This window comes from Grammomys surdaster, unplaced genomic scaffold, assembly GCF_004785775.1.
Source record: "Grammomys surdaster isolate TR1022 unplaced genomic scaffold, NIH_TR_1.0 126048, whole genome shotgun sequence".
NCBI classification, from domain to species: domain Eukaryota; kingdom Metazoa; phylum Chordata; class Mammalia; order Rodentia; family Muridae; genus Grammomys; species Grammomys surdaster.
The window spans coordinates 2,186,618-2,200,592 of NW_021620860.1; the positions used below are offsets into that span (position 1 = coordinate 2,186,618).

Below are 13,975 nucleotides of genomic sequence, written 5' to 3' on the forward strand. Positions count from 1 at the left end.
CTCCCCACACCTCTCCCCCACCCCTCACACCTCCCCACACATCTTCTTCCATCCCCACCTACCCCCACCCTCCCACACCTCTCCCTACTGCCCCCCCAGACCTCCTCCCCACCTCCTCCTACATCTCCCCCACCCCTCCCCTCAACACCTTCCCCCTCTTCTCCCCCTCCCACCCAGTGGCCACCCCTATTCCTCATCTTACTAGCTGCTTCATTCTGCAGCCCCTCATCGACCCCAGCCTGGCAACCACTGACCTTTCAGTTGCCTGGCAACTCCATGCCCACCAGCCTGGTCCAGACACCCCCTCTATTGCATAGGCTCCCCACTGGTGGCTTCTCTGGGGATGAAGGTGAGAGGATCCCTGTCACTGCTGGTCAGCCTAGAGTTGACACCTAAGCTCTGAAGTCTGGATATGAGATCTCCCACACAGACCCAGTTCATATACTGCCTCCTTCCTTGAAGAACTCATGCCCTCCCTGCTGATCAAGGTACTGTGCTTGAGGCCAGAAGCTCCTTGGTGACCCCCAAATCTGGTTTTCCATGCCCCTTCACAAGCTCCCAAGGCCACTTCGAAGACCTCTGGGGACACTGTTGGAAGATCCTCTACCTTTATGAGCATGCTAATTGTATTGGAAGATTAAATTGACTTATAGGAAGATGGAGATTAATTAGGGATAATCAGGATTTGGGGGAAGAAGGACATAGGTATGGAGGTATGTTTGTGAGGTGGGGTGGTGCTTGCCTATAATCCCACACTCAGGAGGCAGAGGGATGAACCTGAGTGGAAGGCCAGCCTGGGCTACATAGCAAGTACTCAGTAGGCTGTCTGTGGGTACATAGTGAGACCTTGTTTCAAAAATACAGAATAAAATAAGAGAGATGCCTTTGTTATTCTCCTTTTAATTGTATACGTAATATATCCCAATTGTTCAAAATTCAGTTCCATAAAGGAATAAAATGGATAAAGAAACCTCTCTCAGACCTGAGATTCTTGATGTCGCTGGTCTTAAGTGACTTATGTGATTTAAGTGCCAGAAATAAGATTATTTTTGTTCCTTTTCAAACTAGGTCTCACACTGTAGCCCAGTGTGAAATCCAGGATAGGCTCAAACCCATTGGCTATGCTCCTGCCTCAGCCTTTTCTGTACTGGGATTATAGACATGTACCAACATATCTGCCTGTGAAAATAAAACTATTAGGTACAGTTGGACAGCGTTTTATTTTTATTTTCTTACTCCTGTAATAACTTAAATGAGAACCAAACAGGGTGGACCATGCCTTTAGTTCCAGCACTCAGAAGGCAGAGGCAGGTGGATCTCTCTGTGCATTCAAGGCCAGCCTAGTCTACTTAGCCATTTCCAGGGCAGCCAAGGTGACATCATAAGATTCTGTCTCGAAATGAAAAAATAACAACAGGAGTTGGAGAGATGGCTCAGTGGTTAAGAGCACTAACTGCTCTTCCAGAAGTCCTGAGTTCAATTCCCAGCAACCACATGGTGGCTCACAACCATCTGTAATGGGATCTGATGCCCTCTTCTGGTGAGTCTGAAGAAAGCCACAGTGTACTCACATACATTAAGTAAATAATTTAAAATAACTAATAACAGTTTAAACCATAGAGTGTCTGTCTCGTAGCCAGGGTGGGTGCAGGGTCTGGGGCAGAGTGGCTGAGGCTGTGGACCTGGGTGAGAGTCGAAAGTAGAATCTAGAAGGACACTTGGAATAAGGAGAGACACCACCCTCCCAAGCAACAGTGGTCAGGCTCTGTGGCACCCTTCCTAGTGAGCGACCACTCCAGGTCTTTATTTTGGGAGAGGGAACAGATACTGGGAACTGAACCTAGGGATTCCTGGGGCTGTCTGGGACATCCTTCCTTACCCAGGTTGTAGAAACCTCTCAGCTATAGATTTAGGAAAAGGGCTGTCATGCTCATGTCTAGGGAATGCCAGGCAGGCTATGTTACAGCATGTGCACCACAGGTAGGGGTGGAGCTTAGCACAGTGTATTTGTGTCTGTCACACCTGGCTTTGCCTGTACACAGTTTACTTTAAATTGTGGTCAAGTTGACTCGAGGTTTCGGGAGACTCTGCGAGTTACTAAATCCTCTAAGTCAAGGCCTCTGAACAGGAACACCTCCCAGTGCTGAAAGCCTGGGGTCCCTCGTTCTCTGATTTCTCCCTGCTCCCCCTGAGCCCCTTGAACCTCATGAAGAATTAAATCCGCCGCTCACACACCCGCCGCTTAATTAATGTCTGGAACTAATGCTCCAATTTGCTCAACAATTCTGCTGTTCACCTCGGTGACAAATTTGTGTGGTTGTTGTTCGTTGGAAGCTTAAAATAGCAGGCGTGCCCATGGGTCCAACTCAGATGGTTTCTTGTATGGCTGCCCAGGGTGCCTGAGTCCTTTGCTCACTGCTTACCTGCTGGTGTCTCGGGGAATCCAAGGCCTTTAGAATCGGGAATCTTTTAGCAGCTACCCAACGAGGAGTCTGGAACCCAGGAGCCAGACCCTTTGAATGTGTGTGTGGGAGCATCTGCGTGTGCGCGCGCGCGTGTGTTGCTGTCTGGCCGGAGCTCCGGGGCCCAGATGGAGGCAGTGGCAGAGCAAGGGATGGGGGTGGGCGCTCATGCTTGGTGCCTCTCGTCCTGCCCTGCCCCTGCAGACCCGCAGCTCGCGCCATACTCAGGGAGCCCAGCCAGGGCTGGCAGACCAGGCAGCCAAGCTGTCCTACGCCTCGGCTGAGTCGCTGGAGACAATGTCCGAGGCCGAGCTGCCCCTGGGCTTCAGCAGGATGAACCGCTTCCGACAGAGCTTGCCTCTCTCCCGCTCTGCCAGCCAGACCAAGCTGCGCTCACCAGGTACTGCCCAGCCTGCTCGTCTTCCGGCCCTGCCACAGCTCCTCCCTCCGGCTTCTCCCGCCCCTCGCTTCTCCATCTCCAGCCACTCCCTCCTCTAGCGGCTGTCACCTCCCCGAAGTCCTCGCTGTCCTCAGCGCTCTTCTCCTTTGCTATACCCTAGCATCCCCTGCTGGCCCTTACGCCTTCACCCTCCTCTCTATCCAATCCCCTTTTCTTCCTCTAGGCTCCCTTCATTTCTTTCTCCCGGTGTTCTCTCCAGCCACTCCAACTTTCCCGACTTTCCCTCAGTTTCTGCTCTACCAGCTCCTGCCCCTAACCCCATTTCTGCGTCCAGACTCCAGTTGCCTGGGATCTGGTGGGTGCTCGGAGAGGCGGGCCGCGAACCGGCGGCATGAGGAGCGCGTGGGTGCACTTGCACTCCGGGGCGGCCTCTGGCCTCAGACCTTGCCATTGTGGGACTGATGCCTCTCCTGAGGACTCACCGCACTCCCCTGGGGTGAGGCGCGCTGACAGAGGCAGTGACCGTGACGGCCGCGTCTCCTTCGCAGGGGTCCTGTTCCTGCAGTTCGGGGAGGAGACGCGACGTGTACACATCACGCATGAGGTCAGCAGCCTGGACACGCTCCACGCACTCATCGCGCACATGTTCCCGCAGAAGCTCACCATGGGCATGCTTAAGTCTCCCAACACCGCCATCCTCATCAAGGACGAGGCTCGCAACGTCTTCTACGAGCTGGAAGACGTCCGGTGGGCACGGCCCCAGGGGGATGGGTGGACTTCCCCACACTCCTCTGAAGAGCTCTAGACCCCTGGTGGCCCTTCCCTAGATCAATCTGCACTCTCCATCCTTTCGCTTCCCCTGCGAGCCCTAACGCCCCGCCCTCTCTGCTAAATCTTCCAGTCCTGTGGGCTGAGGCTGTGAAAGTGTACAGGTGGAATATCTCTCTCTCTCTCTCTCTCTCTCTCTCTCTCTCTCTCTCTCTCTCTCTCTGTGTGTGTGTGTGTGTGTGTATGTGTGTGTGTGTCTGCCCTCGCCCTCTTGCATGCTTGCTTGCTGGTGAGACATCCCAAGGCACCAAGGGACACTGAGTATCGGGGTTAGGAAAGGGGGAAAGAATTGAGTGTCAGGGCCATCTTGTCTGCCTGAAGTAGCCGCTGCCCCCCCCATCGTGCACAGCTAGGGGCTACACAGTGACCCTCTGCCCCTCTCTCTACCTGATAGGGATATCCAAGACCGAAGTATCATCAAGATCTATAGGAAGGAGCCACTCTATGCTGCTTTTCCTGGCTCACACCTCACCAACGGTGACCTCCGGGTATGTGTGAGAACACCCAAGGCGCTGGTGAGACTGGGCAAGAGGGGCCTAGGGAGGATATAGAGCTAGGGTGGCTTTGGAGATGGAAGTCTGAGACAGGGTGCCCTAGTTAGTTGTGAGGTTATGTCACCCCACCGCTCACGTGCTACCTTCCCCACTGTCCACTCAAAATTTCTCTGAGGGGCCTTTAGATACTGTAAGGCCGCTCCTTTTTCTTTTCTCCTTTCTGTTCCCATCAAGGATGGGCTAAGGGTTGCCTTTCTGGTGTCTGCCTGTTTACCCATGCCGGGAGTACTGATGGACAAGGGGCCCAGGATAATACTAGGAGAGAGAAGACAGGACAGAGGTGGCTTCCTAAGTCTGGTTAGGGAAAAGAGTCAGGTTCTGGTTTCTCAAGCAAGGAGAAAGAAGCCCCCCTTTGTGACCTGCTCCATGGGCTTTTCGGGCTGTCTTCTGCTCAGAGAGAAATGGTTTACGCGTCGCGGGAGTCGTCGCCCACGCGGCGCCTCAACAACCTGTCGCCCGCATCGCACCTAGCGTCTAGCTCCCCGCCTCCAGGCCTGCCATCGGGGCTGCCTTCGGGACTGCCATCAGGCTCGCCCTCGCGCTCACGCCTCTCGTACGCTGGGGGCCGGCCGCCCTCTTACGCCGGCAGCCCGGTGCACCACGCGGCTGAACGGCTGGGAGGCGCCCCAACCAGCCAGGGCGTGAGCCCCAGCCCCAGCGCCATCCTGGAGCGGCGCGACGTGAAACCAGACGAGGACCTGGCGGGCAAGGCCGGCGGCATGGTGCTGGTGAAGGGCGAGGGCCTCTATGCCGATCCCTACGGGCTGCTGCACGAGGGCCGCCTGAGCCTGGCCGCCGCGGCGGGAGACCCGTTCGCATACCCGGGCGCGGGCGGCTTGTACAAGCGGGGTTCCGTGCGCTCGCTCAGCACCTACTCGGCCGCCGCTCTGCAGTCGGACCTGGAGGACTCGCTGTACAAGGCGGGCGCCGGCGGCCCGCTCTACGGAGACGGCTATGGCTTCCGTCTGCCGCCGTCGTCCCCGCAGAAGCTGGCCGACGTCTCGGCGCCCTCCGGGGGACCTCCACCTCCGCACAGCCCCTACTCGGGGCCGCCCAGCCGTGGCTCGCCGGTGCGTCAGTCCTTCCGCAAAGATTCGGGCTCCTCGTCCGTCTTTGCTGAGAGTCCTGGAGGCAAGGCCCGCAGCACCGGGGGTTCCTCCACGGCCGGAGCACCACCTTCTGAACTCTTCCCCGGACCTGGGGAGCGCTCCCTCGTAGGGTTCGGGCCGCCGGTGCCAGCCAAAGACACGGAGACCAGGTGAGGAGACGCTTGGCAGTATCTTCGGACAAAGGAGGTGTCCAGAGTGTCTCCCGTGTGGCAGGGAGGACATTGAAGGGAGAGGCGAAGCCTCAAGTGACGCTTCTAGAGACCCATTGTACTTAGTTCCCTAGACTTAGTTTTCCTTGCAGTAAAATGGAGCGCTGACCCAGCCCTTTCAGTGTCCGGCCCGCATTGAGAGCTGTCCAGCACATAGCCCCGCTGAAATCCACTGGCGCAGGCTCGGGATGGGGGAGGAGTTGGGCTTTTCGTGTTTGTGTTCTTGGGCCCGGGTCTTGCTGGCTGCTCGAGGCTACTCAAACTCAGTAATCCCTCTGCAACGCCTCCCCCCACCCCCCCACAACTGCTGGGATTTCAGACATATGCTGAGGTTGAGGTGGCCCTGGAGAGAAAGGCAGAGGAGAGCTATGAGTTTGATCCCGTGTGGCAGTCAGGGGAAGACTAGCTGTCCTCTAGTTGCTAATCTTAGGAGTAGGGTGGGCAGGGGGGACCACACTTTCACAGGAGGGCTTATTCCCACCCTTCTCCCCAGGGAGCGCATGGAGGCCATGGAGAAGCAGATTGCCAGCCTCACTGGGCTAGTACAGAGTGCCCTACTGCGAGGCTCGGAGCCAGAGACTCCAAGGTGAGACCCCTCTCCGCCCCCACTGTCAGGGTCTGGGCGTGAGGCAGAGATGTGGACAGTGAGCTCAATTAGAAGCCTGTGTCTACTGTGTGACTCTGATTCCTTTCTCTGTGGCACTATCCTCAGGTCAGGGAGCTGGGTGACATTTAAGGTCCCATTCAGCTTTGATGGTCTGAGCCAGTCAAGGCCCCCATGGCCATTTTCTTTTCTTTTCTCTTCCCAGTGAGAAGATCGAAGGCTCCAATGGAGCAGCCACCCCCTCAGCACGTGAGTGACCCCTTCTCTTTCTCTCAGAGTTTTAGGATTCGTTTCCTAACCCTTAACTGAAGCTTCATGTGTAGTTACATCATGGGCTATCCGCAGATTTCCACTTTATTCCTGCTAGGACTCGCCACCACTTAGACAGTCATAGCCATGTGCCTCTCTGGCTGGGTGTGGGGCCTCAAGTAGAGAGGCTCCTCCTCTTCCCTTTTCTGCCCCACTCTCCTTATGGCTCATCCTTCTGGTCTCTCTCAGCAGTGTGTGGGTCAGGCAGTAAGAGTAGCGGGGCTACTCCGGTGTCGGGCCCTCCCCCGCCCTCGGCCAGCAGCACGCCTGCAGGGCAGCCCTCTGCTGTCAGCCGTCTGCAGATGCAGACGCATCTGCGTGGCCTACAGAACAACGCTAGCGACCTGCGTGGCCAGCTTCAGCAGTTGCGCAAGCTCCAGGTACTGCTCCCTTCCCGCCCACCCACCACGCCCCTACCTACTGGCTGTGACTTCTCTCCGCAAGCGCTGCCCTAGGTTTCCCCACCATTCCGCTCCAGCGAGCAGAGTCCCTTATTGCTCAGTGGTCTTCAAACCCCTTTTCTGCCTCCCTTTCTAGTTTACACACTTACTATTAAACCTCAGACCCCCTCACCAAGCCCCGACACTTCACTGAGCCCCAGTCCCCTTCTCCATCCCTGAGCTGTGCCCTCCACTCCCTCATGCACGATCCTTTGCGGTGATCCCAGTTCCTTCAGGCCCGGTATCCGTATTCCCCGAGTCTCCTCAGCTCCCCTTTCGCGAGCCTGGAGTGGCTGTCCCGCCCTGGCTGGCAGATGGACCCACCTGTCAGGAGCCTGGCATCTTTGTGCCGGCTCTTCAAGAAGGGCTTAGAGCTTGTCAGGTGAGGATAATGAGGAGAGACAAGCTGGGAGCAGGGGCAGAGCGTTGCCATCTGGGCCACAGATATGATCTTGCCACCCACGTCAACTGGGGCACTCGTCTTGCAGTCCCTGCTTCATCGGCAAACCCTATAGACCTCAGTTTGAATCCTTCACGCTAGGTCTATTCTCCATTCAGGGCTTCTTGAAGCCACAGGTCCGCAGTCACAATGTCGTCAGGGCCTTATCTGGTGTCACTCTTTGGCCACGCAAATTCTCATCCTGTTCTCCTGCCCCTATACTCTTCCAGAATATAACCTTGATCTCCTCCCCAGCTGTCCCACCCTTCGCTGCTGCTCACAGCCATGTCGCCTTGGGTGAAGCCCAGTGTAACCTTGCCCCCTCTATGAGTCCTACCATTCCCGGCCGGGATCTCCTGCTGGGTTCTACCCAACTCTTATCTCTACCTTGCTACGCTTTCTGGGCAGCTCACACCCATAGCCCAGCAACCCAGTCTTGTGTGGAGTTTTGCTTGCGCAGGGCTGTCCTCTGCCCACCCTTCCCAACATGCGTCCTCCTCCCATCCTGTCCACGCGAGCATTCTTGCGTCCCACAGCTCCAGAACCAGGAGTCGGTGCGAGCGCTGCTGAAGCGCACCGAGGCGGAGCTGAGCATGCGCGTGTCGGAGGCGGCCCGGCGGCAGGAGGACCCGCTGCAGCGGCAGCGCACCCTGGTGGAGGAGGAGCGTTTGCGTTACCTCAACGATGAGGAGCTCATTACTCAGCAACTCAAGTAAGGCTGTGTTCCTGCCTGTAGGGATTGGGGGTGGGGAGAGGACCGGAGATGTGTCCCGGGAGAAGGGGGCACGATGCGGCCCCGGGTGAACCGGCCTGACTCATATGGGAGATACAGTTTCTTTATTTTGGAATCACAGATGACGTTTGTTGGTCTGTTCTGAAGTCTGATTTCACCCTCCAATGTGGCCTGATTTCTCTATGACCCACAAACCTTTGGCCATCTGGCATAATTCCTGATTTCTTTTTTTCTGGCTGGGTGCCTGCCTCTGCCATGATATTGCTTCCTGTGGCCTGCAGCCTACTGTCATAAAGCCAGCTGTCTGCTTTCCCTCTACCCTGTGCCTGTTTCCCTTCTGACCTAAGACCAAGGCAACTTCACCCTTGGGTTGAGCAAGAAGGTGGAGTGGCAGGGGTGTTGTCACCTGTCCAGGTGGTTCCTGACCCTTTACCACCCTGATCCCAGAGATGGAGCATCAAAGAAAACCCTTCTCAGCACGGCGAAGCTAGGCTCTAGTAGTCTTGAAGAAGGAGGAACAGAGAACAACTCAATCCTGCTTAGACACGGAAGGGTTAACAGAAGACAGTCTGATCCAGATTTAGCAAATGGCTGTCTGGCCACAATTCCATTGTCTGGCACCTGTGAAGGGAGATGGCTGCTGTTTTTCCCTGTCCATTCAGGAAGCACCATTCTCTAACCGCAGCCTTTTCTCCTGAGTTGCTATGGCTGAGGCAACAGCCCCTCCCCTTCTTGTGGTCCCTTTATTGACTCAGGGCAGTAGGGGATCCAGAGACTGCTCTGGAATCTAGGGGCTACGTGATCAAGGTAGCGGCCACCCCCTCTGTGCTGCAGCATCCTCACCAGCACTAAGACGTTTTTGCAGTTCTTGCGGAAACAGCTGAGGGCTTGACTGTACTAAGAGACTTGGAACCAGTGAGCCAAGAAAGCTGTTCTGTGGTGCTACCCTACTAAGTCATATTTGGAGCCCATACCAGGGGCTCTATGAGGAGGTCACAGCTCAGCCTGCGGGCCCAGGTAAACCTGGTATGCATTTTGGTAATGTTTAAGGTAAGGTCCTGCGACCCCATGCAGCTGACAAGCAGTGAGGAGCCATCTCACATGGAGATGAGCCAGCAGCAGTAACTCCAGCCCACCACCATGTCTGGGTGGGATGATGTAGTGACAGCCACCACAGATCATTCAGCAGACCGTGGCTGCCACGCTCTGTTCCAGGGATTCTGTTTCCTCTGCTTCCCCGGCTTTCCCTTGTCTCTTTCCATTTTGCATAGAGGAGCTGGGCCAGGATTTTCAAAAGGAGTTAGTCTGAGACATTAAAGAGAAATTAAAGGGGGAAACCATCAAAGCTCTGGGGCAAAAGAGATCAAAGGACCGATCTAAGCTCTGGTCTTCATGACTGTCTGGTCCCTGGCTTCCTGGGGGGCGTCAGTTCTCCAGGAACACAGAGAATCCTTACCCCACACGCCCATTGCTCAGCTGCTCATTGTAGAGAACCCAGGAACTGCTGGTGGGATTCCCTAGCCTGGCGTGTGTCTCTCTTGAGTGAGGCAGGGACTGGGCCCTATGTTGGTTCTGGTCTATCCTGAACCATCACCCACCTTCTGCCTTAGCCATGTGGCAATAGTCCTGCAGCCTCTGTGCAGTCACCTCCCCCACCCTCATGTTCCTTTTCCTTTGTTCCTTCCTCTTTTCTAGCATCCTGCTGGCAGTTGAGCCTGGGTTTTGGTTTTATTCCTGCTGGGCACACTCACCTGACTGTCTAGCCAAAGCCTTGGGTTCTCTCTGGATGGATGTGGTCCCCTGACTGAGGCCTGTTGCCTCTTGGAGTCTGTCTGCTGACCCGGAGCTAGCTGTAGGAAAGGGCTGGGGTTTTTTGTTTTTGTTTTTTCCCTATGTGATAGAGTGAAGGCTGGGTGGGGCAGCAGGTAGGTGACATCCTTCAGTTTGGAAGTAAGACACCACAGAGCCAGTGGCTGCAGTCCCATATGAGTACACACTGCCACACCACAGAGCAGCTGTGTGACCTTGAACTAGTTTATCTCAGAGCTTCTGCCACCTCCCCCCTTTCCAAAGCCAAACCTCAGGGTTCCTTAGTTATTTAAGGCAGATGCTTTAACAAAACGCTCCTAAGTTCTTTAATGGTTCTCAAGTAAGACTTTAAGCTGGGTGTAGTGGTGTAAGCCCGTAATCCCAGCACTCAGGATAAGGGCAGAGGGTCTTTAGTCAGGCCATCCTTAGCTACGTATATATCTTCAGCCAGCCTGGGATATGTTGAGATGCTACTGCAAAAAAGTTAATTAGAGGTGCTAGAGAGGCCGCTCAGGGGTTAATTACACTTATTGCTCTTGTAGTAAGCAACAACGACAACAAAAACCCCAGATTTAGTCCCCTGCACCCACATGGTGGCTCACAACCACCTCCGGTTAAAAGGTTCCGATGTGTGTGCTTCTGTCCTCTGAAGATACCAGGCCAGGACACAGTACATATACACACAGGCAAAATACTTACACACATAATGCTCAATAAATATATCATTCTTAAAAAACACGAAGCCGGGAGGTGGTGGCGCACGCCTTTAATCCCAGCACTTGGGAGGCAGAGGCAGGTGGATTTCTGAGTTCGAGGCCAGCCTGATCTACAGAGTGAGTTCCAGGATAGCCAGGGCTACACAGAGAAACCCTGTCTCGAAAAACCAAAAAAAAAAAAAAAAAAAAAAAAAGGAATCTTTCTTTCTTAGAAAACACTGTAGATGGTTTAGCAATGCAGTCAGCCAGGGTTCCAAACAGATGGATGTTCCGCCATGTTTAATATATACCTCCAAAGTTGCCCAGGTCATGGTTCTTCATAACCAACCAGAAGGGGAAAGAACATAGAGGGAGCTTGCCTGGCAGGTCTTTATGGGCTAGATCCAGAAACGTGTCCTTTCTGTCCCTACTTCACTGTGTAGGCCTCAGATGAGAGGCCACTCCTTACCCTCACCCTCACCCCCACCCCCACCCCCACCCCCATGCCACTTTTTTCAGAGACAGGGTTTCTCTGTGTAGCCCTGGCTGTCCTGGAACTCTCTGTAGACCAGGCTGGCCTCAAACTCAGAGATCCTCCTGCTTCTGCCTCTGGAATGCTGGGATTGAAGGTGTGTACCACTGCCTGAGTTGAAAGCCCACTTCTAATTGCAAGGAAAGCTGGGAAATGTAGTCTTTGAACCGCAGTTTGTCAGTGTGTCAGCTGAAGCAAAGTTCCCACCAACAGGATTGTTTTAAGGTTAAAATAAGGAAATGCACGTACAGGCTTGACCATCAGGTGCCAACCTGATGAACAGGAAATTCATAATACAGGGTAGTTCTTGAACCAGCAGTGCTGAATCTCAGGATTTTGTCCTTGGCTCTGCCCTGGTCTGTCTTTTCATCTGCTGGTTGGCCGCTGATGTCTAAGGCATACTCGTGTGATTGATTGATGACATTGAACTTTAACACAGAGCAGACGTGTCGGATGGTCAGTCAGATTCAAGCCATTCCCATGTGGGCTGTTGGGTTGAAATCTAACAGATGACAGGAATATATGTAACGTCCCGCATGGGAGTGAGGGATGATCCTGACACATTCATATAGGACTGTGATGACTTACCTGCCTGTAGCAATTCTTTCTCTCACTTCTTCATCCTACAGTATTTAAAATATTTAATTTGGTGCTGAGAATCGAACTCAGGTCCTCTGCAGCAGGCAGCAAGTGCTCTTAAGTACTAAGCCATTTCTCCAATCCCTCTACCTAATTTTGGAGACCAGGTCTCTCACTGACCTGTGAGCTCACAGGATTACTCATTTCTCCGTCCTCTTCCCCCCAGTGCTGAGGCTGAGGTTGTGCTGCACTGTGTTAAATTTTTAGATGGGTGCTGGGGATCTGAACTCAGGGTCTCAGGCTTGCCCAGCAAGCACTTTCCCCACTGAGCCATCTCCTTGGCCTCCCTCCCACCCATACATGGTGCCTTGGTTTGCATTTCTTGGGCTGTTCATTTGTTTTGAGGCAACATCTTGTTGTAGCCCAGGCTGGCCTTAAACTTGTGATCCTGTTCTCCCAGCCTCCTCAGTGCTGAGATTACAGGCTTGCGCCACTGTACTCCGCCCCTGATTTTAGGAAGATGTGGGGTCATAAGTGTTTACAGTGAGCCGGCTGGAAACACGAGGCGGTTTTGGCCTCGGGAAGACAGGCACTGTGACAAAAGATGATGCGTATGGCCGTGTCCTCAGACTGCAGCTGCCTCTAGGCCCTGTGAGACTCTGTGTGGCCTCCAGGTTCTCCACTGTGCCTGGGGAAGAGTCTGAGGTTTCACACTGAGGGACAGACGAGTGCTGATGTGGCTGTAGATTACAGCACATGGGGAGGACTCCTTTAAGGAACTATTTGAAAATCTCATCTTTGAAATCTAGCATTTCCGATTTCATATGGGCACACAGCCTGGGGAAAGGCTTTTTTTTTCTTTAGAATTATTTATTTATTTATTTTATATATGTGAGTACACTGTCGCTGTCTTCAGACACACCAGAAGAGGGCATTGGATTCCATCACAGATGGTTGGGATCCACCATGTGGGTGCTGGGAATTGAACTCAGGATCTCTGGAAGAGCAGTCAGTGCTCTTAACTGCTGAGCCATGTCTCCAGCCCTGAGGAAAGGCTTTTGATTTTGTGGTTCTGTTTTGTTTGAGTCAGGGTCTTATTATGTAGCTCAGGCTGGCCTCAGTCTTTCAGCAATCCTCCTGCCTCAGGTTTCCAAGTGCTAGGATTACAGGAGTAAGCCATTACACCTGGCTATAGCTTTTAATTTTGATCTGATTGGTGACATGATTTCTTTCCAGCTGCTCAATTTCAGGGGGCTAGGCTGGGGCCAGAGGGGCTGAGAAGGGTCTCTCTGTGCCTGCAGTGACCTAGAGAAGTCAGTGGAGAAGATCCAGAGGGACGTGGCCCATAACCACCGGCTGGTGCCAGGTCCTGAGCTGGAGGAGAAGGCACTGGTGCTGAAGCAGCTTGGGGAGACGCTGACAGAGCTCAAGGGTGAGCCTGCCCTGGCAAGGGTGACCCTGGGGGGGGGTGTCCCTGCTGTGCCCCAGTTCCTCTGTCTGCCTCCCCAGCCAGCTTACCCCTCCTGCCTCTCAGCTCATTTCCCAGGCCTGCAGAGTAAGATGCGGGTAGTGCTTCGTGTAGAGGTGGAGGCGGTGAAGTTCCTGAAGGAGGAACCTCAACGCCTTGATGGACTTCTCAAGCGCTGCCGGGGGGTCACCGACACGCTGGCCCACATCCGAAGGTCATTGTCTTTAGTTTCCCATGGGGTTACACACTGGGCCCAGACCCCCTATCCTGACTCCTCGGAGATCACTGTGTGCCAGCTAGATCTGCCTTTCAATTCCGTCTCACGACCCAAGCATGCAAAAGCCTTGGCTTTCCCTCACAGGCCTCTCTAGGCTCTCCCATCTCTTCTGCAAGATCCCAGAGCCTTCCTGACATTGGCAGGTTCCCCTCCCAGGGCTACCACCTCTCATGAGCTGCTCCTCACTCTCCCAACTCTAGGCAAGTGGATGAGGGCGTGTGGCCTCCCCCCAACAATCTCCTGAACCAGTCCCCCAAGAAGGTGGCAGCTGAAACAGACTTCAGCAAAGGTGTGGATTTTGAGATACCACCCCCGAGTCCTCCACTGAATCTCCATGAGCTGAGTGGACCTACGGAAGGCACCCCTCTCACCCCAAAGAGCAGCAACCCCACCAAAGGCCTGGATGCTCCCGGCAAGAGAAACACCGACAAAGCTGTGTCTGTTGAGGTGATGGGCCAGGGCAGGGCATGAGCTAGGCTCACAGTTCTTGCTATCACTTGGAATGTCAGGTACTGGAGGAACACATGG

At 54.3% G+C, this 13,975-nt stretch overlaps 1 protein-coding gene across 1 annotated transcript in view; it reads left to right on the top strand.

Annotated features, from left to right (window-relative positions):
- Positions 1-13,975, top strand: part of Srcin1 (SRC kinase signaling inhibitor 1) — a 64,693-nt gene that overhangs the window by 36,529 nt on the left and 14,189 nt on the right. The window contains exons 5-15 of the mRNA XM_028755140.1: positions 2,667-2,862; positions 3,411-3,609; positions 4,085-4,178; positions 4,640-5,502; positions 6,056-6,148; positions 6,372-6,415; positions 6,665-6,855; positions 7,891-8,066; positions 13,004-13,134; positions 13,237-13,384; positions 13,648-13,894. Of these exons, the coding sequence (XP_028610973.1) occupies positions 2,667-2,862; positions 3,411-3,609; positions 4,085-4,178; positions 4,640-5,502; positions 6,056-6,148; positions 6,372-6,415; positions 6,665-6,855; positions 7,891-8,066; positions 13,004-13,134; positions 13,237-13,384; positions 13,648-13,894 (2,382 nt within the window). The remainder of the gene's footprint in view (positions 1-2,666; positions 2,863-3,410; positions 3,610-4,084; positions 4,179-4,639; positions 5,503-6,055; positions 6,149-6,371; positions 6,416-6,664; positions 6,856-7,890; positions 8,067-13,003; positions 13,135-13,236; positions 13,385-13,647; positions 13,895-13,975) is intronic.